Genomic DNA, 23,238 nt, shown 5'->3' on the forward strand with positions numbered 1-23,238 from the left:
CCCGGCCTGGGAGTTGAACCTGCAACCTTTAGGTTTGCAGAATGATGCCCAACCCACTGAGCCATGCCAGTCAGAGTGTTTTAGAATTTTTTATAAAGAGAATTTATCTCACCCTGGCTGGCTCAGTGGATTGAGCGCGGGCTGCAAACCAAAGCATCGCAGGTTCAATTCCCAGTCAGGACACATGCCTGGGTTGCAGGCCACAGCCCCCAGCAACTGCACATTGATGTTTCTCTCTCTCTCTCTCTTTCTCCCTCCCTTCCCTCTCTAAAAATAAATAAATAAAATCTTAAAAGAGAGAGAGAGAATTTATCTCATAGTGGGTACTCTTCTGTGTCTGGCTTCTTTTGCTTGGCCTTTTTTTTTTTTTAAGATTCTTGTTGGATGTATCAATCAGTTGTTTATGCCTTCTATTTAAAAATGCTGAGTGTATATTACTGTAGGGATATCCCATGCTTTGTATATCCATTCATCTGTGTGAGTCTATTTGTTTCTATTATGAATAAACCTGTTGTGCTTGTTGAAGTCTTTCTATGGACTTAATGCTTTCATTTCTCTTGAGTAAACACTTAAAAGTACAATTGCTGGGTCATTTAGTAAGTTTTAGAAAAACTGGCCCAACTGGTTTCCACAGTGATTGGGACATTTTGCATCCTCACTAGAACTACGTGAAAGTCCTAGTTGCTTCTCATCCTCACCAACATTTTAATTTTAAACAGTTTAGTGGTTTAAGCTCACACCTTATTGTGGGCTTAGGTTGTACTTTTGATAGCTGTGACAAAAATTAGGCTATTATATATAGTTTTATAAGTATCAGTAGAAAATGTGCAAAATTTGCTAAGGAAAGTCTGTTATTGGCATACCTAATGACATAGTCTGAATTTTAGCATCCATTTTAGCATCCTTTTCTTTTTGTAGCTTGAGAACATCCTTTGAATGTTAGTATATGCTGTTACTTCTGGTATGGAGTGTAGGGCCAGCATCGAGGCTGTCATACCATCCTAGATGGGGTGCTTTTGTTGGGCCCATAGTCAATTTTTTCCTTTTAAGACTTGGGATAGGACAATGTTTTCCCAAGTGAGCATCAGATGAAGTAGCTGGCTAATTGCACACACACAGAGTGTGTTTTGTCTTACTCTGCTAGAGATGAACATAATAAACTGCATGCTCTTCTGGTTGTGTCAAGGTGGTACAAATGTGGCAGTTTTCAGCACATTTTGTAGTCACTTAATATTTAAGAATTTAATAGCTAATTTCTTTCTTTGGTTTACAGTGCCCATATATCTCCCACCAGCATCTTACCAGCCTCTGCGGAGTAAGTAGTATACCTGTAGAAGACAATTAAAAATTTTTAAAAATATTGCTGAATTGTGGAAATGAAAATCATGTATTGTACTTAACTTTAGAGGAAGCGTACATAGCACAGTGAAACTGGTTAGTATTTTGTGTTCTGCAGTAGGAACAAATGAAGGCACACATTGTACAAATTTACAAAGTAAAGATGAACTTTCTTTAGTGATTTTTTTATCTTCTCAAAAGATTGAAAACTGTCAGAGCTTTTTATTATTTTCTTTAAGAAGTAGACTCCATGTAAAAAATATGAACATTAATTTTATAGTTTGTTTCTTTTATTTAGCTGAGTGTTGGTAAATTATTTTGCTTTGCAAACATAGCTTTGAAGAATCTATTTAAGTGGCTATCTATACAGCAGGGAGGACGAATTATTGGCACAACTGGTCCTTCCTACCTCAGTAGTAATAGTGACATTATGGTTGATTTGTATATCTACTTGGGCAAATTTCATTTTAAAATTTAAACCAGTATTGTGTGTTCCTTTTATGTATTTCGTTTTACACTCTACCTTACCCTTTTAAATACCATAATTTTTTTACTGGTCATAGGTTTTAACATTTGGGTTTATGTGAACTAATACCCAGTTAGGGTGACTGCTTCTCACTAAAATGTTTCTGTTTTGTAGCATTTTAGAAAGAACAATTAGAGCAGCTGTAGAACAGCACCTTTTTGATCTGCAGAGCAGCATAGATCATGATCTTAAGAATCTACCACAACAAAGTCTGGTGTGTAATAATGAGACAGGAAGTATTCATTATGATGGGGAAGGATCTAATAACCAGTAAGAAACTTTTAAAACATTTTACTGTTATTACAAGGTACAAAGTTGTTTAGTCATCTGTAAAAAATCGTATTTTTACTTAAATAATGGGGTCTCACTTGGGGATTTCCGAAAGTCACTGTGGAAAGTGACATTTCATGTACTCGTATATAAATTGCATACACTTATGTAACATCGCAAATCTCATAAATTGTTCGTTAAGTCCTGGAATACCAGATAAAGTAGTTAGCTTACCTTTACAGACTAACATATGGTCACACGAGGGGAGACCAGCAGATGTCCAGACAGATTAGTTACAGGGACAGGAGAGTGGCAACACTGATTAGTGAGGAAATGGTGAGCAGAGTCCTCCTTTGCTATTTAAATTGTTACTCCTGCCACCAGCCTCTGCTCTCCCTACACACTTTTTTTAGGGTAGCTGTTAATTGTTGAATTTGTGTAAGTTTAAAATAACTCTATGTACTGTGTGATGTGATGTTACTCCATTCTTAATGTGACTTGTTACCTTCATATGAATGAAAGCCTGGTGTTATTTCCTCTTACCTCAGCTGTGCACTTTAGGATTTATATGGATGCCTTCCTCCGAGACTACATGTAGTGATTTTACAATTCTTACCAGTTTTGGGGGGGGGTGGGATAGATGAGAAAGATGTACTCAAATTTGGAGGATTCATAGGAAGGTAAAAAAATAGATGATTGGGTAGAGAGATTTTGTTTTTAAAGAAATAAAGTTTTAAAGGGCCAAATATATCTAGTACACTAGAATAGCTATTAAATATGAAGTGAAAGAAAAATTAATGGGTATGAAAACCAGTGGTTGGAATATGTTTATTGTAGGAATACCACATTGTACAACTTCGGGTGTGTCGTGTAGTTTGCATGGATGGCATCACCAGCCTGTGCAGCTCTGCAGTGGCCCTGGTTTGTGTACCTTTAAGGCATGACTAGAACTGATAGAGCTGGATCTATAGGGAGTATGTGGGCTGATTATTAAGGGGAAAAAAAGCAGTAGATAAAAGTTGGGAAAAGCGGGAAAATGTTTCAATGGATATGATATAAGCAGATTCCTTGGAGTCTGTTCTTAGCTTAAAGATCCTGAAAACCTATGCCCATGCCCAGACAATACTCTCATTTTTACCACTGGGGACAATATTCTTATTTTTACTTCTCATATTCTCTCATCAGTGGTATTGTCTTTGTAAACAAAAATCTTCAGCGTTTTGCATGTTGTAGATTATGTAGGGTGGGAAGTCAGCAATAGGAAGCTATTCCCGTTGTACTTGATAACGCGATGGATGCTACATGGTGTCTAGTGCCAGACTTGTGTTTTAATCAAATAAGTATGTCATTATTATGACTGAGGGTATATATTTTTAAGGGAAATAGTACTTTGGCACATAAATTATTTATAAGCCCATTCATTTGCTTTTGAAAATTTTATAAGGTAGATTCCTTACAATATGCCATGCAGAGACAAAAATAAACAGTGCATTTAATAATAGAACTGGGCAGGATAAAGAAAGTATGGAAAGTAAAGAAAGTTTATGACAAGGATACATTTTCTTTAATAAGTAAAAGTTTCAGATCATTGTTATTTATTTTAAACATGTTACATACTCCACATTTGGTCTGATCTGATTTTTTTAATCTTCATTACTAGGGTTGATATTGCTGATGATATTATTAATACCAGTGAAAGTAACAGAGGCTGTTCAGAACCTGTGGCTGGCACTAATTTGGACAGTGAAGTTATGCAACAAGATTTTGTATTTGAGGATGAAGAAGATAACCAGGTAAGAAACGCAAAGACTTAAAAAAAAACTCTGTTAGGTGTGGTAGACATACAACTCAGAGTGCTTCATGTATTCCTTTGAACCAAAAGCCATAGTTCACCATCTTTGCTACTGTATTTGTCTTGATTTTAAGTCTCAAGAACATACATTTTCTCAGTAGAGGTCAGAGACCATCATTGGGTAGAGAAGTAGGTATAAAATGTCTTACTTTAAAATATTTTCTGGGAAGAAACAAATTACAGTGTTAGCTGAGGTGGTTGGAGGTATTGTGGTTGAATTTTATTCTTTTGAAAGTTTTTCTCTATTTCCCAGATTTTTTCTGAAGAATGTAGAATCTTTTCATAATTAAAGAAAATCCATGAATATCATTTTTAAAATAAATTATTTTCACTGCCACAATTGTTAGTAGTAACGTTGTTTTTAACATAATTTCAATAACAAAGCAACATCTTTCTAAGATGAGTTTCAAAGTTTAGTGTTTTGTGTGTGTGTGTTTTTTAAGATATTTTATTTATTTTTAGAGAGAGGGGAAGGAAGGGAGAAAGAGAGGGAGAGAAACATCAGTGTGTGGTTGCCTCTCACGTGCCCCTCAACTGGGGACCTGGCCTGCAACCCAGGCATGTGCCCTGACTGGGAATTGAACAAGCGAGCCTTTCATTCACAGCCTGCACTCAGTCCACTGAGCTACACTAGCTAGGGCTCAAAGTTCAGTTTTGATAACACTTTGTAAAATAAAATAATTGATAAGGAAGTTTCCTTCAGTGTGTTTTCATTCTAAACCATAAGCTAAAGTAGGCATAAGGAATTTACAATCAACCAATTGAGGTTTATTCTGGCTTCATCTCTTAATGGCAGTGTGACTTCAGTCAAATCACATAAGTTCTCTGAGTTTCTCTTTTCTGTAGATAAGTAGAGGGGGTAATACCAATGTTAGAGAATTATTTTAAATATCAAAAGAAGTATAGTATAGCCCTGACAGGTATAGCTTAGTTCGGTGGAGTGTTGTCCCATAACTGAAAGGTTACAGGTTCGATTGCTAGTCAGGGCACATACCTAGGTTGTGGGTCCAATCCCTGGTCTAGGCGGGTACAGGGGGCATCCAATTGATGCTTCTCACATCAGTGTTGGTGAGGGTAACGGGAGATAGGTAGTCTTAGACATAGACTTTGGAAGTGTATAAGCCATGATATACTTCTTGGAAAACGTATTGACAATAAGAAAAAAGGACTTAAAACCTTTTACTTAGAAATTTCAAAATCTAGGACGGTGTCCTAAGAAAATACACACAAACCAGAAATGTATGTATAGATTTGTTTACTAGAATTCTTATGGGGATTTATTTGCAGTAGAAAACATAAAAAGTTTTCATTAACTAGGAGGGGTCAGATAAATCATGGTATATCCACATAATGGGGTATTGTATCAGAACTAATGTAGTTCCAATTTGTGTGATATTGACAAGAAGAAAGATATTGATAAAAGATGAAGGAGAAATACAACAAAATATTTATACTGGACATATGTGGCTGATGGGATAATGAATGATTTTGCTTTTCTTCAGTTTACTCTTTTACATTTAGGTTTCTGTTTATTGTTTTTGATCAAATAAATGAAAAAGTTACAGTTAAAGGAAATTCATTGGATTTAGTGGTAGAAATTATTGATAAAACAAGAGGAGATTCCATAGATACTGGATTTTAAGGAAGAAGGCTGAAGTTAAGGGTAGGAGAATGAGATTCAAATGAGCACGTACAGGCAGTAAAGTGAAATGCCTTTTGGACAAGTTTTAGCATTGAAAATAAAAGCAAACAGATGAAGCAGTCTCATTTTGGAAGAGTTTTTGTGTTGTTTTGAACATGTTGGTTAGGAGTGTAGGAATCAGTCACCAGTAGGGAGAGAATGAAAAAGTATGAGAAAAACAGGGTAATTACTGGAATATTGCATGGAGAGTGTATAGGGGAAAGAGATGGAGGGAAGACGATTCAGGGCACAGGTTGAGTGACTATTCCTATGTAGGAAGAGCTCCTTTAATCCTCTGTCGAAGGGGAGATAAAGAATGTTTTGTGAAGTAGAAGTTTGGAGGGTTTACTCCTGATGGTTTTGACCATTATAAAATGAAATGTCTCATTCTCAGAGGGTGAGGAGATAGGAATAGGGTTTGGGGTTTGAAGAAACTGGTTGAAGTTTTGTAGGGACCTTCATGGAACGAAATCACAGAGACCAGAGACGTGAGTAGACGAAGTAGAAGTGAGTCAGTAGTACTTGAGTATCAGTGGTTCAGTGGTCTAGCTGAGGTTTGATGGCATGTTAGTAGTGAGCAAACTCAAGCAAGGTTACTTATTTGACATTATCATGTAGAATTTGTATGTCTGGAGGACAGAAAACTGACTGTTAACTTGTTCCCTGTTGGCAAGAGCATTGATAAAATAGTTGTCAGTAGTTGGCCACAGGTGCAGAGTACATGATCAGTGAGTGGATTGGAAACTTGAAATAAGGCCTTGAAGCCGGCTCAGTAGAAGTGACAACAAAATGAAAAAGTTGCCGTAAGAGGGGAGTATGAGTTGGACAAGTGGTTGACATGGCAAGATGCGAGTGGCTTAGGTGGAAAGTAGAGTCCAGAGAAGTTGTAAGCCTGAATAGAAGAATAGGGGTCAGTGAACTATTTACTAAGGGGTCAGGTGGTAAATATTTTAGGCTTTGTGAGCCTTCACAGTCTGTCACAACTATATAACTCTGCTGTTGTTGCATGAAAACAACCATAGAAAATATGTAAACAGTACAGCATGGCTGTATTCCAATAAAACTTTATTTATAGACACTGAAATTTGAATTTCCTATATTTTGCACATGTCACAAAATATTATTCTTTTGATCTCCCCCAGCCATTAAAAAATGTAAAAGCTATTCTTAGCTTACTACCACTTTTAAGGAATCTTCAGTGACTAAATGCTCTGTGTGTGGATAATTGGTTTTTGTTCTACAGATTCTTAAAATATACTTTTTACGTATTTGTCTTTTGAAAAGGGATAGAGTCAATTAAAAATTTAAAAGCTACAAACAGATATATAGAAGTCACCTTCCTATCCCTATCTATCCATATTAATTTCCTCTCCACTTTACTGACTATAAAAAGCACTGTCCTATCAAAAACCGCTGCAGTGAATAGCCTCAATACATACACCATTTTACCTCATACAAACCTATTTTAAAATAAATTTATAGGAGCAGAATTTTGGGTCATAAAGTATAAGCATTTGTAATATTACTGTATATTGCCAGATGGCCTTCCATTGAACTAATTTACACTATCAATTAGCCATTTGTAGGAGTACCTATTTCATGAACCCTTCATTCACCAGTAGCAAATTTTTAAATTACAGCCTGGGTAGGGAAATTTGTTATGTTGTAATTTTCATTAACATTTCTATAGAAAATAATAATGTTAAGAATTATTTCTACTTCTAGTTTTCCATATCCTTTGCACATTTTTAAATTGGGTTTCTTTTTTTTTTTTGTAGGCACTTTTTATTTATGAAGGAAATAGCCCCACTTCCCTGTTTTTGTGATCAGTTGCAAATATTTATTTCCAGTTTGTTACTAAGGTGATTTTTTGACAATATTCCCTTTTATCAGCATTTTAAACAAGATTTTAGATTTTATGTCACTGTTAGAAAGGCCTTTCATAATCTCAGATTATAAACTAACTTTCTTAAATACTTCTTTGGTTTCATTTTTCACATTTAAATATTTGGCTTATTGAGAATTTCTCATTGTTAAGGTATGAAGAATGAATTATCTTTTTTCCTAGATACTTACCCTAGTTTTTCTAATACATGACTTTATAGAACATCTTGCCCCACTGATTTGAAATGTCATCTTTGTTATGAACTGAATGCCTTCATAAAGTGAATGTGTTTCTCATTCATTCACCAGCAGTGAATAAGAGTTGAACAGCATCCTTGTCAGCATTTGGTAGTGTCAGTATTTTGGATTTTGGCCATTCTAGTAGGTGTGTAGTAGTATCTCATTTTAATTTGTGACTCCCTAATGACTTAATGATTAGTATCTTTTCATATGCATATTTGCCATCTGTATATTTTGCTGAGTTCAGGTCTTTTGCCCATTTTTTAAATCAGGTTGTTTTCTGTTGAGTTTTAAGTGTTCTTTGTTTATTTTGAATAGCAGTCTTATCAGATAAGTCTTCTGCAAATTAGTATATTTTTTAATGTGCTATTGAATTCTGTAGTATTTAGGATTTTTGTATTGATATGACGAGATGGGTCTGTAAATTTTTTTAAATAGGTACAAATTGTACAGTAATTTGTACCATTTTGGGGTATGAAACAGTCTGAAAATCAATAGTCTGATTAGATTCACCTGAAAATACTTGGTCTTATCAGTAGACTCATAGAAACAATTCATTTCAGGTTTAGCAGGCTTTCATTGGTTGTGTCCCACTAAGTGTACAGTTATTTGTATCTTCCAAACACTGAGACTTCTGGCATGTAATTACCTCCTTTCAAACTTAAGGCCAGAAGTGTTTAAGAAACTCTGGCAGATATCTAAGAGGGAGAGATGGATGTCAATTTGACTTATACTATATTACGAGATCTCATAGGTGCTTTTTTATTTTTGTTTTTGTTGTTTTAAGTTACAGAAATACTCAAAAGCTCTGACTGGAAACAACTACTCAGTCACGTTTTTAATTTTGTTTTATATCCCAATCTCTCTCATTTTGTTTTTTGAAAATTGAGATATAATTGACATATAACATTAGTTCCAAGTATATAGTATAACGATTCAATATATGCATGTATTGTGATTGCATGTCTAGTTAACATGTGATCCATTACCACACACAATTAAATTTTTTCTCGTGATGAGACTTTTAATATCAACTCTCATCAACTTTTAAATATATACTAGAGTATTAATTATAGTCGTCATGCCTCATTTATTTTTTAAGAAGTTTGTACAGTATTTGTCTTTCTCTATTTGACCTATTTCATTTAACATAATGCTCTCAAGGTCCATTCGTGTTGTCACAAATGGCAGGATTTCTTTTTTTATGCCCACATAATATTCAATTGTATATATACACTACAATTTTTTAATCCATTCATTCATTGATGAACACATAGGTTGTTTACATGTCTTGGCTATTGTAAATAATGCTGCAGTGAGCATGAGGGGCGCAGGTATCTTTTCAGCTTAGTATTTTTGTTCTCTTCAGAGACATGCCTAAAAGTGTAGTTACTGGTGATCATTTGGTAGTTCGGTTTTTAATTTTTTGGCATCAGTGTGCGTTTGCTGGGGTCATGGCCTGCAACCCAGGCATGTACCCTGACTGGGAATCGAACCTATGACACTGGTTTGCAGCCAGCGCTCAATCCACTGAGCTACTCCAGCCTGGGCTTATTTCTTATCTTTTTGATGATAGCTGTCTAACAGGTGTGAGATGCTATTTCATTGTGGTTTGGATTTGCGTTTTCTTGAGGATTAGTAATGTAGAGCACCACTTGGTGTAGCAATTGGCAATCTGTCTTTGGAAAAATGCCTATTCAGATTCTTTGCCCATTTTTATTTATTTATTTATTTTGTATTTTATTATTTTTTAAGGTTTTATTTTTTTTAGAGAGAGGGGAAGGGAGGGAGAAAGAGGGAGAGAAATATCAGTGTGTGGTTGCCTCTTGCATGCCCCTTACCGGGGACACAGCCTGCAACTCAGGCATGTGCACTGACTAAGAATTCAATCAGTGACCCTTTGGTTCACAGGCTGGCACTCAATCCACTGATCCCACCAGCCAGGTCTGTCCATTTTTAATTGAAATTTTTTTTGTTATTGGGATATGGGTTCTTGGTATATTTTGGATATTAACCCCCATCAGATATATGATTTGCAAACATTGTCTCCCATTCTGTAGCTTTGCCTTTTCATTTTATTTTTATAGTTTCCTTTGTTGTTGAGACCTCATCAGTGTTGACCACATTAATTCAGTGGAAGAAATTGGGTTAGATTGATGTATACTTATGAAATGTACAGAATGGAGTGGTGGGTATTTAGCCTATTTAAAAGAAATAACTAGCATGCCCTTACTGCAAAACTAGGTGGGTGTTGGAGATGGTAAGATGCAGAACTAAGCAATGTGGAAGCACCAATTATGGATGGCTAAGGAGTGGGAGGAGACCAAAGAAATTACTGGAAATGCCCATTAGGCTTTTAATTACCTCCTGGCAGTCAGCTCTGATAGCCCCTAAGACAGGGTGTCAAACTCATTTTCACTGGGGGCCACATCAGCCTTGTGGTTGCCTTCAAAAGGCTGAATGTAGTTTCAACTCCTTAAGGAGTTAAGGAGTAGTTACATTTGTACAGTTGTAAAATTATTTTGGCCCTTTGAAGGCAACTGATATGGCCCCCGGTGAAAATGAGTTTGACACCCCTGCCCTCAGTTGCTGCTCCCACTATTGTTGCTGCTGCCACCACCAGAACTTACTGGCTTGAATTGAGACCCTAGTGCCTTAGACCTCTTTTTGAGGATCTCACTATTTGTGGTGAAGGGTAGGGAAAAAATATGGGCTATTTTGCAGCTAGTATTTTAGAAAAAAGTAAGTTCTACTCTACCCATGTGCAAAGGAATAATGTTTTATCTAGCATGAATTCTGAGGAAGTAAAACTTCTTCAAGTGATGAAACATATTTTAGTTTCTAAAGAAAGTATTGTGTATTTCCCATCTGTTGTTACATTGAAGTCTGGCCATATGCCTGATACATACGAAGTCTAACCTGACTCTAATAACTCTCACTGTTCTTTGGGGCATGATATGGATCACAGTTCTGTACCTGACTCTAATTAAACATCATCTGCTTGCTTCACTGCCAGTCAGTCATCTTTAACTTCTGTCACTACATTTTTCTTTTTTATTGCCTACAATTGCCTTTTTTATTTGCTACTTTTCACCATTTGTTTAAGTATTTTTTGTCTAATTTCTCTCTGGAGTGTATGTGGGTATAAATCAGTTTTTATAGTTTGTTTCAGTTGTATCATAGTAAAAAGAATTGTAGGTTGAGTAAGACCTGGTGATGTAATAGTGTGCTTTTGTAATAGGACTTTATATTTTTTCTTACAAGCTATTTATTTGATTCTTTCCCAATAACTGGATGGACAAGTAAATTATTATTAATGCTCATACTTGTAATGAGGAAGGTAGAGCTGGGACTTAATTTGGTTCTTTGCATAAAATATCAAGGCTCATTTTAAATATTTGGTCTGGGTAATAGTTATTTCATGTATCCAGAAACCTTCATATTTAAAAATGAAGATACTATATTCTAGAGCATGAAGGTTGCTGAAGTCTGTTTCTAGGTACCAGTGGTTGTCATGCTTTGGGTCTCAGGATCTCTTTATACTCCTAAAAGTTATTGAGAATCCCATAAAGCGATTATTGTATGTCTGTCAATACTTACTATATTAGAAATGAAAACTGGAAAGTTAAAAAATGTTTATTATTAATCTACTTAAACAGGTTGCTTGTTTCTTAATAAAAATAGCTGCTTAAAATTTTTTATTTTGAGGAATGGCACAGTTTGACCTATTCATTGTACAAATATTGTTAATGCCTGTGTGACTTAATAGAAGTCAGCTGGATTCTCATATCTACTTGTGCCTACATTCAGTCTGTTGCTGTAGGTTCCTTTGTTTGATGTGTGTGAGGACAGTTTAGCCTTACAGAGATAGGTCACTTGAAAAGGAAGAAGTATTTTATTAGCTTTTTCCAGATAATTATGGACTGTCTTTCATATTAAACAAAACTGGACCAGTGGTAGTTTCTTAAGAATCTAAGAATTGCACCTTTTGTTGAATTTAGAAGTGGTGATCAAAAACCCTAATAAAGGTTGCATAATTTGTAGTGATGCACGTGATGCACAGGACATTTGTGTTAGACTTGGTAGGTATGCATTTTGGGGAGGAATAGGAATGGGATGGTGTTACTTAAGCCCATTAAGAAATGGAGAAGAGTTCCCATATGCTTCTGAGCTTCACAGTTGTTTCAAATATATGTAATAAAGGGATCTGGTGAACTACACGATTCCCCTGTTACCAACTTCTGTTTGTGGCTGAGGGGGAGGAGAAGCAGCAATTGGCAAGTGGGACCACAAGACCATCGTTTTTGGAGGAGGAAATTCTAAGGAGGGAGAAAGAATGTCATAGTGTAGTAGTAGCAGTACCTGTTACCTAATGGGAAATGAGAAATGGAGGGTCCTCATTTTACACGTCCAGCCATACATACACATAAACATATGACTCAGGTTTTGAGGAAGATAAAATACTCTCTGTAAAAAGAGATTCCAGCACCTATAGACTATTATAAGTAGTATTTAAAGAGGGGCATTTGACTAACTTATAATCTGCTATCCTACTTTAGATTGGAAACTTCTCATATATGAGTATTGGGAGCTCCATTAATGCAGCGGTGTTCTTTTTATCAGTCTGTAGGTATACTGTTAGAGCCATGTGGTGACCATGGTGATAGTGAAGACGGCTGTCTTGAGAGGTAAGCATTTTCTCTTGTTGCTGATTAAGTAACCATTTTGATAATTGGAGCTCTTAAATTTGGGGGATGAAATTTTTATATGACTCTATTATAGCATATTTTAGATAACCTAAAGAACCAAGGTTCTTGTTTTAATGGTAACCATAAACATATTAATTTCAAAGGGGTGCAGGTCCAGACAGACATTAGTTACAACTTGGAAAACATTCAGAAGAATGAACACTCTGCCTTGGAGACACTTAAAACTTACACTTGATTTGTAGAACAAGTGGGAATTTATTGACATTCTTTTTTTAAAAATTGATTTTTGAGAGAGGAAGAGTGAGAGAGATCAGCTTGTTATTCCACTTATTTATGTGTTCATTGGTTGATTTTTGTATGTGTCCGGACCAAGTGAGGATCAAACCCACCACCTTGGTATATCGTGAAAATGCTCTAACCAGTTGAGCTCCCTGGCCAGGGTGGGAATCTATTGATATTCTGAATACACCTTTTAGTGTATCGTAGTCTTGGAACTGTGGATGACTAACTGAAAGATCATAGCATATTTGCTTGGACAGATATGTTATAGGGTGTTTTTGTTCCTCCTCTTGTTGGTATATACCAGCACTGACTTTGTAAAAAATTTATTTTTATTGAATTTATTGAGGTAACTTTAGTTAATAACATTATATAAGTTTCAGGTGTACAACATTATAATTCAGTATCTATATACTCTATTGCGTTTTCACTAAAGTCTAGTTTCCTTTTGTTACCAATATTTGACCTTCTTTTCCCCATTTGCTTTCCCCTTCCCTCTTTTCCTCTGGTAACCTACATTCTGTTGTCTGTATCTATGAATTTGTTTTAGCTTGTTTTTGTCAGTTTGTTTGCTTTTTGTTTTATATTCCAATAAGAGTGAAATCATACCTTTTTTGTTTTTTCTCTTATCTCCTGATTTACTTTACTTAGCATAAACCATCTTATGCAGTTGGTGCTTGTTTACCTCCTTGGCTAGCAGTAATGGGAAGGGGATTCCTTGAGGCAATGAATATCTCAGCCATCTGTAGTCTCCATAGATAGTAGAAAGTCACTTTGAACAGAAGCTTTCTAGAGTGTTTTAAGTAACCATGTAGGTTTTGGATTTTGTTCCCCTTTTTATGATTCTTTAAGATGTTGCTTAGAAGTGTGTTGTAACTTTCTTCTGAAAGATAATTGATATTCTGAAAATAAATCAGTAATAAAGTTGTAGACTAGGTTGTACATACTGAGAAATTCCAAACAGTATTATTAATTTGGTGGTAGCCCATTGATGAGGGTAAACTTGGCAGTAATGCCATTGTCTTTTTTAATCATGAGTAGGAAACCTCTTCTCTGAGGGTAAGTAAATTCTTCAGAGCCCCGTCTCTGGACCGCCCCTCTCCTCTGAAGGTCCACAGATTTTCTGCTCACAGCAGTTCCCTGTGCTTCCTTTCAGGAGGCAGGAATGATCCTCTTCCAGCCCAGGGAGTATTGGAGATATGGGCTGAAGATGTAAGATTAACAGCATTAACAGGCATCCCCAGAATGATGACATCTGGATTTGGTAGAACAATAAGGATCCAAGTAGTGAGGACCCAATCTTTTTGGAATAAACTCTTTCCTCTTCAACTTGTGTATAGGTTAGCAAACTTGTTTTTAGATCCAAAGAGTTTCTTGGTTAGGTGGATTTTACAAGGTTGTATGTTTAACACTCATGTTTCTTGAACTTAGGTGATTAGGTCTTCTAGTCTGTCAGGGTAGAATTTAGCTCATTCCACTGCTTGCTCCCACTCTAAGCAAAGGAAAGCCTTTAAGCTTGCTAGGGAATTTAGCTGTTTCTCATCCTCAGTAAGAATAAGGTCATTGGTAGATGAGGAGATGGCTTGCCGTGTTTACATCACGACCTGTCTTCTGAATGCACACTCCGTTTCGGCAGGGTAGAAGCAGCACCTTCGTGTGTCACTGTAAATTGCCACTGAGTTTTTAGGGAGAACTGTCCCACAGTAGGTGTACTGATAACCTGCTGTGCTATTAGATGCTCTGTTGACTGGTCATATAGGTAGAGATCATCTGTGACAGCTTGCTGTCACAGTTGTTCTAAATAGGGGTTGGTTTTGTTGGTGAAATAAGAGGTGAATATAAATTAAAAATTTTTTCCAGTTTACATGTTATATTATATTTTGAGAAGGGAGAGCTTTAGAAGTAGTAAACTTGCTTTGACTATGACAGAACACAGTCAGACTTAAAATATAGGACATAGCTACACCTTTAAAAAATCATCTCTAAAAGAAAAAAAATATTCCAGAGTGGGGGAGTATAAAGCTATTTGGTTAAAAGCTAATATTTATTTTTAAAACTCTCATTATACATTTGATCCTTTTGGTTTTTGTTTATTACGGATTTTATTTTAAGGTTACTGTTGGTTTTGTGTGTGCTTGTGTGGGAGGGTGGTGAATGTTACTTAATTTTTCTAACCTGAAGTGTTTCTGTGGATCTCTTCAGTAGTGTGTGATTTCCAGATACAGGGCTCCAAAGAAGGGGCATGTGCCTAGTTGTCATTCTTCTCTCACATTGTAAATGCTAACTGTATGGGGAAGAGAGGAATCTAAGTAAGCAATATGCAATGAAAGTAACCTATTTATTCTTAAAAGACTAATAACTTTATTTGTATTTTTAGGAAAGAGTATTTGTCATTTGACAGTGATCAATTGTCACACTTGATTCTGGTAAGAATTGTTTTTCTCTTATCATTCTTAAAAATTTGACTAGGCTTAGTCTACCAGTTATTATATCTGGCTTTTAACTCTTGGGTTGTATAGGTTCCAAGGAGGTTTAATATAGATATTCTTAATAATGTTCTACAGTTTAAGTAGCACTTAATTTGCCACTTTTGGTTACAAGAACTTAGTTATGAAAACACTTTCTTGAATTTGTGATAAACCTTGTTTCCCAGTAAGACATATTATAAAACTGCAAATTTATATTTGAAAATAGTTTGGATGGTGGGAGTGGGATAGCTGACTGTACAGACACAGTAAACTGATGAAGACTCCAGAAGTATATGTGCTGGTAGTCTTTAAGCTGTGTATGAAAAGTGTCCTGGTTGTGAAAGTATTCTTTATTTTAAAATTCAGGATTCTCATAGCAAGATATGTGATTTGAATGCCAACCCTGAATCAGAAGTGCTGGGAGATCAGAGTGTTGGAGTTCAGGGAGAAGCAGCATGTGTCCAAATTCCACATCTAGATCTGAAGAGTGTTTCTGATGGTGATAAATGGGAAGGTAATTTCACCCATACATATTATTTTCCTCATAATGCTCTTTGTAACTGAAATTGCCCAAGGCAATAATGAGATTACCGTCCTTTTCTGGACAACCTTATTGATTTTGATTTTCTGGTGTTTTTTTTTCTTCCTTTCATATAAGAGTGAGTGAATGTTTTTACTCAAATGCACTAATGAGATTATTATCCATTAGCTTTGAAGATGGGTGTTAGAACTGACTAAAAAAAATCAAGTCACTAGGATAGGCTTTTGTTAATTGTTAAATTAGGTGATATTGACCAGTCTTTGAAAGTCTAGTATGTTAGTGCTTAGGGATCTTACCACCTTGAAAGAGGAGGCTTGCCCTGACTGGAGTGGCTCAGTTGGTTGGGGTGTATATGAGAGGCAGCTGATGGATGTTTCTCTCTCACATCAATGTTTCTCTCCCTCTTTTTCCCTCCCTTCCCCTATAAATAAACAAATAAAGTTTAAAGAGGGAGGCTTATATATAGCTCCCTCTTCTTTATGATCATCAGGGATACTTTTTTAAAAAATGATCTTCAGGGGCATTTCTATGCAAATACTGTACCATATCTTCTCTGTATTAGGTTGTATTCCCTGTATTAAGTTTGGGAGCAGGTTCCTAGCAATTTTTACAAAGGAGAGAAGTTTGAATTTAAATTAAAAAAGCAAGACACATGGGTATATGTATTTGTCAAAGCTCAGCAAATGTATACTTAAAACTTGGATTTTATTATGTTTTCCATTTTTATCAAAAGAAGCAAAAACTAAATAAATATTGAACTCCAGTGATGGATTTGCATGCTGAAGTGTTTATGGGGAAGTGTGCTGATATCTGCATTTTACTTCAAAATTCAAGAATAAATAATATGATTAATGGAATAGATAAGTATTTATTATAAAGCAAGTATAGTCAGATGTCATTGGTAGAATCTAGGTAATTGATATATGGATGTTCAGTGTAAAAGTCTTTAAACTTGCCTTTATATTTGTAAACTTTCCAATAAAATGTTGGAGTGGGGAGTGGAAGCAAGCAACAGATTTGACCCAGGAGGCCTTTTGGATCATACACCTTCCTTGATAAAGGGACAACGAGACAACTCAGGAATCTTAAATAAACTTACATGTTTGTTCACGTGGATGAAGATCTCTTGGTTATCTCACCTTTGGGAAGTTAGTGAAACCCTTACAGTGGCAGTAGCAAGAACAACTGCAGTGCCACTACCACGGACTCCTTTTGCCGGCTCAAGTCTATTCATCTGATCACAGTTGGAGTGTTTTTATATAGCAATATTTATTTTTAAGAAAGAGTCAGTTTTTAAAGTCCCAAGTCATTGTTTCTGCCAGCCTTTATACTGCTGTCCTCTCTTTTCCCCTCTATTTTTTGTCTAGATGTTTGGCATGCCCAGTAGAATATTATGTGTCTTAATTTAGACTGATACACAAGTCAGGAAGTTATCTTTCATTTGCTTTGTTCTGGGTTATTCAGGACACTTAGAATTCATGAAGATGCTTCCCAGAGTTAGGAGATGTTATCTAGGGGGCAGTGAAGATCAGATGTCCCTCTAGTTATTTATCCTGGCATAGTTGCTGAAAAGGATTGGTAGTCTGCAGACCCTCCCTGGAGCCGCAGTGGGAGAGGAGCCTCTGAAAGATGAGACTGGGATTCTGACAAAGGACTTAATTAACACTTTTTCTTTTGGAGAATGAAGCCTATTACAATTCTGCAAGTCCTCATTTTAAGTGTTAAGCATTACAAGAGCAATTGTTTTTCATTGTTCGAGGAGATAGGACATTGTCTGTCTAGCTTCAGCTTTCTGGCAACTTCCCCAAAGAGAACCTAATGCTGGGCTCTCTTTTCTTTCTCTGTCAGAATCCACCCCTTAATAGCTTGCGATGTAGAAGGAAAATAACTATGGACTACTGATCCCTGATTTTCAGTGCCTGAGCTGCCCTTGTTATCCTTCTTGCTCATTCGCTTTGACAAGTCCATGCAGGCCTCCTTGAGGCAATTCCAGGAAATAGGGGTCAGAGAGCAAAGGGTAATAGACATCTGAGTGAATTTCTTAGACTTGAGCACTGTATGTGCTTGGGAGAGTGCCTGTTAGCAGACCATGATGTTCCTACTTTGCCACCAGTACAAAGATTGATTTTCAACAACAAGGAGTTAGGATATTCTAAATAAAAGTCTTAAGAGGCTGAATTACTTTATATCCTAGATAACCTTGGAATCAGAGGCATGCCTTGTTTGAGTGTGCCTCTTAATATTCACAAGCAGGTAGCACATACGGTATCTACCCACCAGGATGAATTTGTAGCAGCTGTTCAAAAGGTCTTGGCTTTTAATGGAAGTGGACAATGTTTTTCCTTCAGATTCTCTCCTGCTAATTCTTGAATGGAAAACAATAGGATCTTTTCAAAGTGCAATCAATGGGAGATATTTTTCTGTTAAATCAATTATACTGAAAAGCTTCAAATAGTTCCACATTAAGAGTTTCCGTTTCTTTAGTTTTATGTTTGAGTTTTAAGAAAACAGTACTACTTTGATTTTTTTGCCTTGCTTGCTTAAATGGAAATGTATGTTTGTGTTTGTTTTTAAAGTTTTCGTTAGTAGTGATTTCTTTGAATAAAGTTTTTGAGCTGAATGCCTAACTGGTTTTAGGGAAATGTTTTTGGTATCTTTGGCTTTGTGTTAGTTATGTGTATGGTTTGTTCTGACTGTGCTGTGTGTTCACTTTAGTATTTTTTGCCATTTTTTCCATTTTATTAGCGTCATGCCCTATCACTTTTCCCCTCATTGATTTCAAAACAATGCATCTGCAGAGAGATGGGGAGGGTAAGTATGGTTCACCATAGTTTAGTTTTTTTGCCTTTTTATGGTTCACTTTGTTTGCCTTTCTTCTTAGCCCTTCTCCTGCTGTCCCCATGTAGTAGGAAAACTGGTCTGGGTTAAAAGTGGTACCCAGAAAAATTTGTTTCTGTTACTTCTCTTTTTTCTTAAAATAGGAGATTTCTCGTGAAATATTTATTACTAGTTACTTATTTGCTGGGACGCAGGTACAAGGGTTCTGAAAATCACTTTATTGCTGGGTTTATTGTGGGATTGCACGCTTTGATTCAATTTTTAATTATCAGATTGATCTTGGCTTTAAAAACTAACTAAATTATATTTTTATTACCCTGAAAAAATGTAATCTTTAAATTGCTAATGAGTAAAGTAAAAAACTAAATTACTAAAGTTGCAATCTTAGCCATTGTGTGAAGAGAAAGAAAACATCATTCCTGATTTTTGACACTGTCAAGCCATCTTTGCATCCAAAACACTTACTTTCATTATTGTTAATAGATACAGCATCAAAGTTTTAAACTGTAGTTATAAATAAAGTTAATGTGTAAATGAAAAAGTGAAAAATGTCTCCCCTCCCTGAAAGACTCCAGTGATACTTGAAGTCCATTTTGTATTTGGAGTATACTTGTGCACTGTATGTTTATCTCTATGTGTTACATGTAATTAAACCTTATATGTGCAAAGATATTAAATATATCAACATGGTTTTATTTGAGTACTTACAGAATAAACAATAAAATATGCTTAAGAAAGACTATTGCTATTAAATTATGTCTTGATAATACTGTTGGGTGTTTAATTATTAAAATGTATATTATAGGAATCTCGCAACAGAAGGTAACCACCACAGTTTAATGTTACAGGCCAGTTACTGTTAGATGGGTTAGGCACTTGTTTAGAATTCTTTTGCAGTTAGGGAACTCTGTTTGGTGAGTGTTCTTCATAGATTCCACTTCTTCTTAACATAGCCCGTTGACTGTAAGGGGCGATTGTTCCCCTGGCAGCTTTTGGCTAAGTCAAATTCCTAACTAAGGACTTTTTTAGTGTTTCTAAATGAGGACTTCCCCTACTTGAAAAACAACATTTGATAAAATTTTAAAGAGCTTGACAGTGTCCTTTCTTGCTTTGTGACTGAGTTCAGAAATTTAAATAGAATTCTGGGCTGAAAAATGAAACTCAGGCAGTTTTAAACTCTGGTTTTATGAAGATCCTAGTATACTTTCCTTTTTTAAAAAAGTATCATAAATATTATATGAATCACCACATAATGATATGATTTAAAGAACATATAGCTGATACTGTGTAACCTTTCTTCCATGTGGAAACCAGAAACCCATGGTACTATTCTTTGTGTTTGTTTTACAGAGCCGTTTCCTGCTTTTAAGTCTTGGCAGGAAGACTCTGAGTCTGGAGAAGCTCAGCTCTCTCCACAAGCTGGAAGAATGAATCATCACCCCCTGGAAGAGGACTGTCCTCCAGTGTTATCACACCGTAGTTTAGATTTTGGGCAAAGCCAGCGTTTTCTACATGATCCAGAAACGTTGGCTTCCTCATCTAAAGCACTTTCTTTTGCTAGGTATGTGATTTTTTTATGTACCCGTGAGAGGCGATTCCTATTATGTACCCACATCCTTTGAGAGATTTAATTCTCTAGACCTGCAGTTCTTTCTCTCCTATTTCGTAAAGCACTTTTGTAACTTTGAATTTTTTGGATTCCTAAATTCTAGGTTCGTTGAGGTGTACAGTTTGGGATTTGCTGTCTAATAGAAATTTTCTCAGGATGTATTTATTCATTTAATCTTCATGATTGAAATACCGAACTCTGGAAGGGAAGCAGCGAGTGGAGCTCATCAACCCTTAATGTTTTTATTGTCAAAACTTTCAATTAAATTGATTCTTAATGTCAGAAACTTTCCTTTGCAGTTTGAACACAAAGGGAGCTCTGCGCTGCTCAAACAACTTCTGAATGATTCCAGATTGTTTTTGTCAACACTTGTGTTAGCTAATTTTGTGGCATAAGTTTCTTTTTTATGACTGTGTTTTAGTGTTAGGGATATACTTCTTGGTGATAGTATTATGTTAAATCAGGGCAATAAGAGATATGCTGTTGATAACTTGGAAATTTAACATATAGTGTTTGCCTCTTGTTTTAATTCAGGATTCGAAGATCATCCTTTAGTTCAAAAGATGAAAAAAGAGAAGACAGAACACCATATCAGTTGGTCAAAAAACTTCAGAAAAAAATCAGACAATTTGAAGAACAATTTGAAAGGGAAAGAAATAGCAAGGTAAGTTTGTAGTATTGCCTGTATGAGGTAGATCTGTTGAAACTGGGAGGAGGTTCTTTGGAGAGGATTCATCAGTCCATCTCTTTCCTGGGAGAGAGAACTAATCTGAGATGTCCAGAGAAGTAGTGATCATACAGATCTGAGATTCTGTAGGTCCTTAGCCTTCTGAGTTCCATGCCAGTGTTCTTGCCATCCTTTCTTTAGGTTTCCATTGGCAGAACAGCCTGTAGAATTTTTTTAAGTAAATACTTTACATTGATAAATCACGTTAATGCTACTTCTGCCCTCCCTTAAAAACCCCAAGTATGAAGGGTAAGAGGTGGAAAAAAGAGTTTAATTTAATAATTTTAAATAATAAATAACTTTCCCCTGGCTGGCATGGCTCAGTGGATTGAGCGCCGGCCCGCAAACACTAAAGGGTCTCCGGTTCGATTCCCAGTCAGAGCACATGCCTGGCGTGTGGGCCAGGTCCCTAGTGAGGGGTGCATGAGAGACAACCACACATTGATGTTTCTCTCCCTCTCTCCCTCCCTTCCCTTCTCTAAAAATAAATAAAATCTTTAAAAAAATAAAATATAATACATAAATATAAATAATAAATGTAAAATGTAATAACAATAAAAAATAATTTAAATTTAACAATAAGTTTAAGGTAATAATTTAATAATCAGAACATGAAGTAGAAAGAGTCCTATACAAACATTCAGAAGATCCATATTCAAATTTGGCTTCTTTTGGTTGATAAATCCTGCTCTGAGAACTTTACTTAATATCCTGTCTTAAGATCTACTTAAGGTAAGACAAAAATGAGGATTGAATGAAGTCTCTACTGTGAAAACTGTAAAATATTACTTTGATATAAATTAATGTAACTATTGCTTACCACAAAGTTGACAGTGATTCTGTTTCTTAACTTTTCAGCCTTCATACAGTGATATTGCAGCTAATCCAAAGGTATTAAAATGGATGACAGAGCTTACCAAACTTCGGAAGCAAATTAAAGGTATAAAATATGCCACTTTTGTAGTATAATTTTATTTTAAAAATATTCTTCATACTATCTATTAGAATTATAATTTTGGTACTCTTTTCAATTTATGTAATGCTTTTATTTATTTTATTTTTTAATTTTAATTGTTGTTCAAGTACAGTTTTCTGCCTTTTACTCCCATCCGAGCCCACCCTGCCATCCCCGTCCTTGTTTTTGTCCATGTATCCTTTATACTTGTTCCTGTAAACCCTTCCCCCTGAAATTCCCACCCTTCTCCTCTCCCCTGTGGTCACCATCAGCCTGTTCTAATTTTGGTAATTTTAAATCTTGGACACTGTTTGTCAAGTAAAAGTTTTCTTATTTTTCTCATTTTTATTTTTACTTCTTTCCTTTGTTTTACTTTGTACTATTCATTTGAAAGGTGCCCTAGATTGTATTGGTAGTATTATAAAGTTTATCTGAAATATATTTTAAGTATATTAAGCAGATTTGGTTTTTGGTGAGAATATCTAATAATGAACTATTTATACCACAAAGATTTAATAGTAAGTCTTTATGAATTAAAAACTAGGTATTGGGTTACTGCATGTTAACCTAATATAGCAGTTGCTAAGGTATAAGTACTTCATGTGTGTTATAGTGAGCATGTTTTAAAATGATAAATACTTAAAAAATTTTATCTGTATCAAGTATAGATGTATAATCTGGAGCATCATATTTTGGTTTATTCATTTGAATTCAACCAGATTTCTAGTGTTTAAGTATAAAGTATTTGTGGACATATGAGTTTATAGGAGTGAACAAGACAGTATCTGTTGTCATTGAGTTTACATTCTTGTAGTTAAGTCTCTTACCTTTTCTTTAGAATTGTTTCCTACAGCTCTGTTAAGCATTTCCTTGTTTAATTTAAGTTTCCAAGCAAGTTGGAATTACCATTTTAAAAACTGTTACAATCTTGCTGAAAGCCCTTCAGTGGGCTTTCCTTCCAGCTTAAAATAGTCCAGATTTCTTGCCATGACTTTCAAGGTCTTGCATACTCTGCCCTTAGCTCATTTCACCACTTTCTCATTTTTTGTTCCTTAAACATGCCACACTTAGGGCCTGTTGCCTCAAGTGGAGAGGGATGTCCATCCCCTAAACTCTTCTTTATTAGGTTATCTCCATATTGTGTGTTCAACTATCTCAGGATGTCACTATCTCAGAAAAGCCTTCCTCGTCAGGCCTATCCAAAAACAAGTCTCTTCCTGTCAGCACTGTATAACATTCTGTCTTGTCTTCTTTATAGTACTTAAAACTCTTTGAAATAATTTTGTTTATGAATTTGATTACGTGGTTTTTGTTTTTACTT

General features: G+C 35.6%; 1 protein-coding gene across 9 annotated transcripts in view; it reads left to right on the forward strand.

Annotated features, from left to right (window-relative positions):
• Positions 1 to 23,238, forward strand: part of FAM13B (family with sequence similarity 13 member B) — a 102,442-nt gene that overhangs the window by 66,208 nt on the left and 12,996 nt on the right. For 6 of the 9 annotated variants that reach the window (XM_045822568.1, XM_045822577.1, XM_045822585.1 and 3 more), the window contains 10 exons: positions 1,274 to 1,315; positions 1,979 to 2,134; positions 3,795 to 3,927; positions 12,415 to 12,479; positions 15,157 to 15,205; positions 15,614 to 15,761; positions 18,534 to 18,599; positions 19,977 to 20,187; positions 20,770 to 20,899; positions 21,821 to 21,902. In XM_045822568.1, the coding sequence (XP_045678524.1) occupies positions 1,274 to 1,315; positions 1,979 to 2,134; positions 3,795 to 3,927; positions 12,415 to 12,479; positions 15,157 to 15,205; positions 15,614 to 15,761; positions 18,534 to 18,599; positions 19,977 to 20,187; positions 20,770 to 20,899; positions 21,821 to 21,902 (1,082 nt within the window). The remainder of the gene's footprint in view (positions 1 to 1,273; positions 1,316 to 1,978; positions 2,135 to 3,794; positions 3,928 to 12,414; positions 12,480 to 15,156; positions 15,206 to 15,613; positions 15,762 to 18,533; positions 18,600 to 19,976; positions 20,188 to 20,769; positions 20,900 to 21,820; positions 21,903 to 23,238) is intronic. The other 3 variants (XM_045822612.1, XM_045822622.1, XM_045822631.1) reach the window with 3 other exon arrangements.

Source organism: Phyllostomus hastatus, unplaced genomic scaffold (genome assembly GCF_019186645.2).
Source record: "Phyllostomus hastatus isolate PE091 unplaced genomic scaffold, TTU_PhHast_1.1 phas_contig_150, whole genome shotgun sequence".
Taxonomy (NCBI): Eukaryota; Metazoa; Chordata; class Mammalia; order Chiroptera; family Phyllostomidae; genus Phyllostomus; species Phyllostomus hastatus.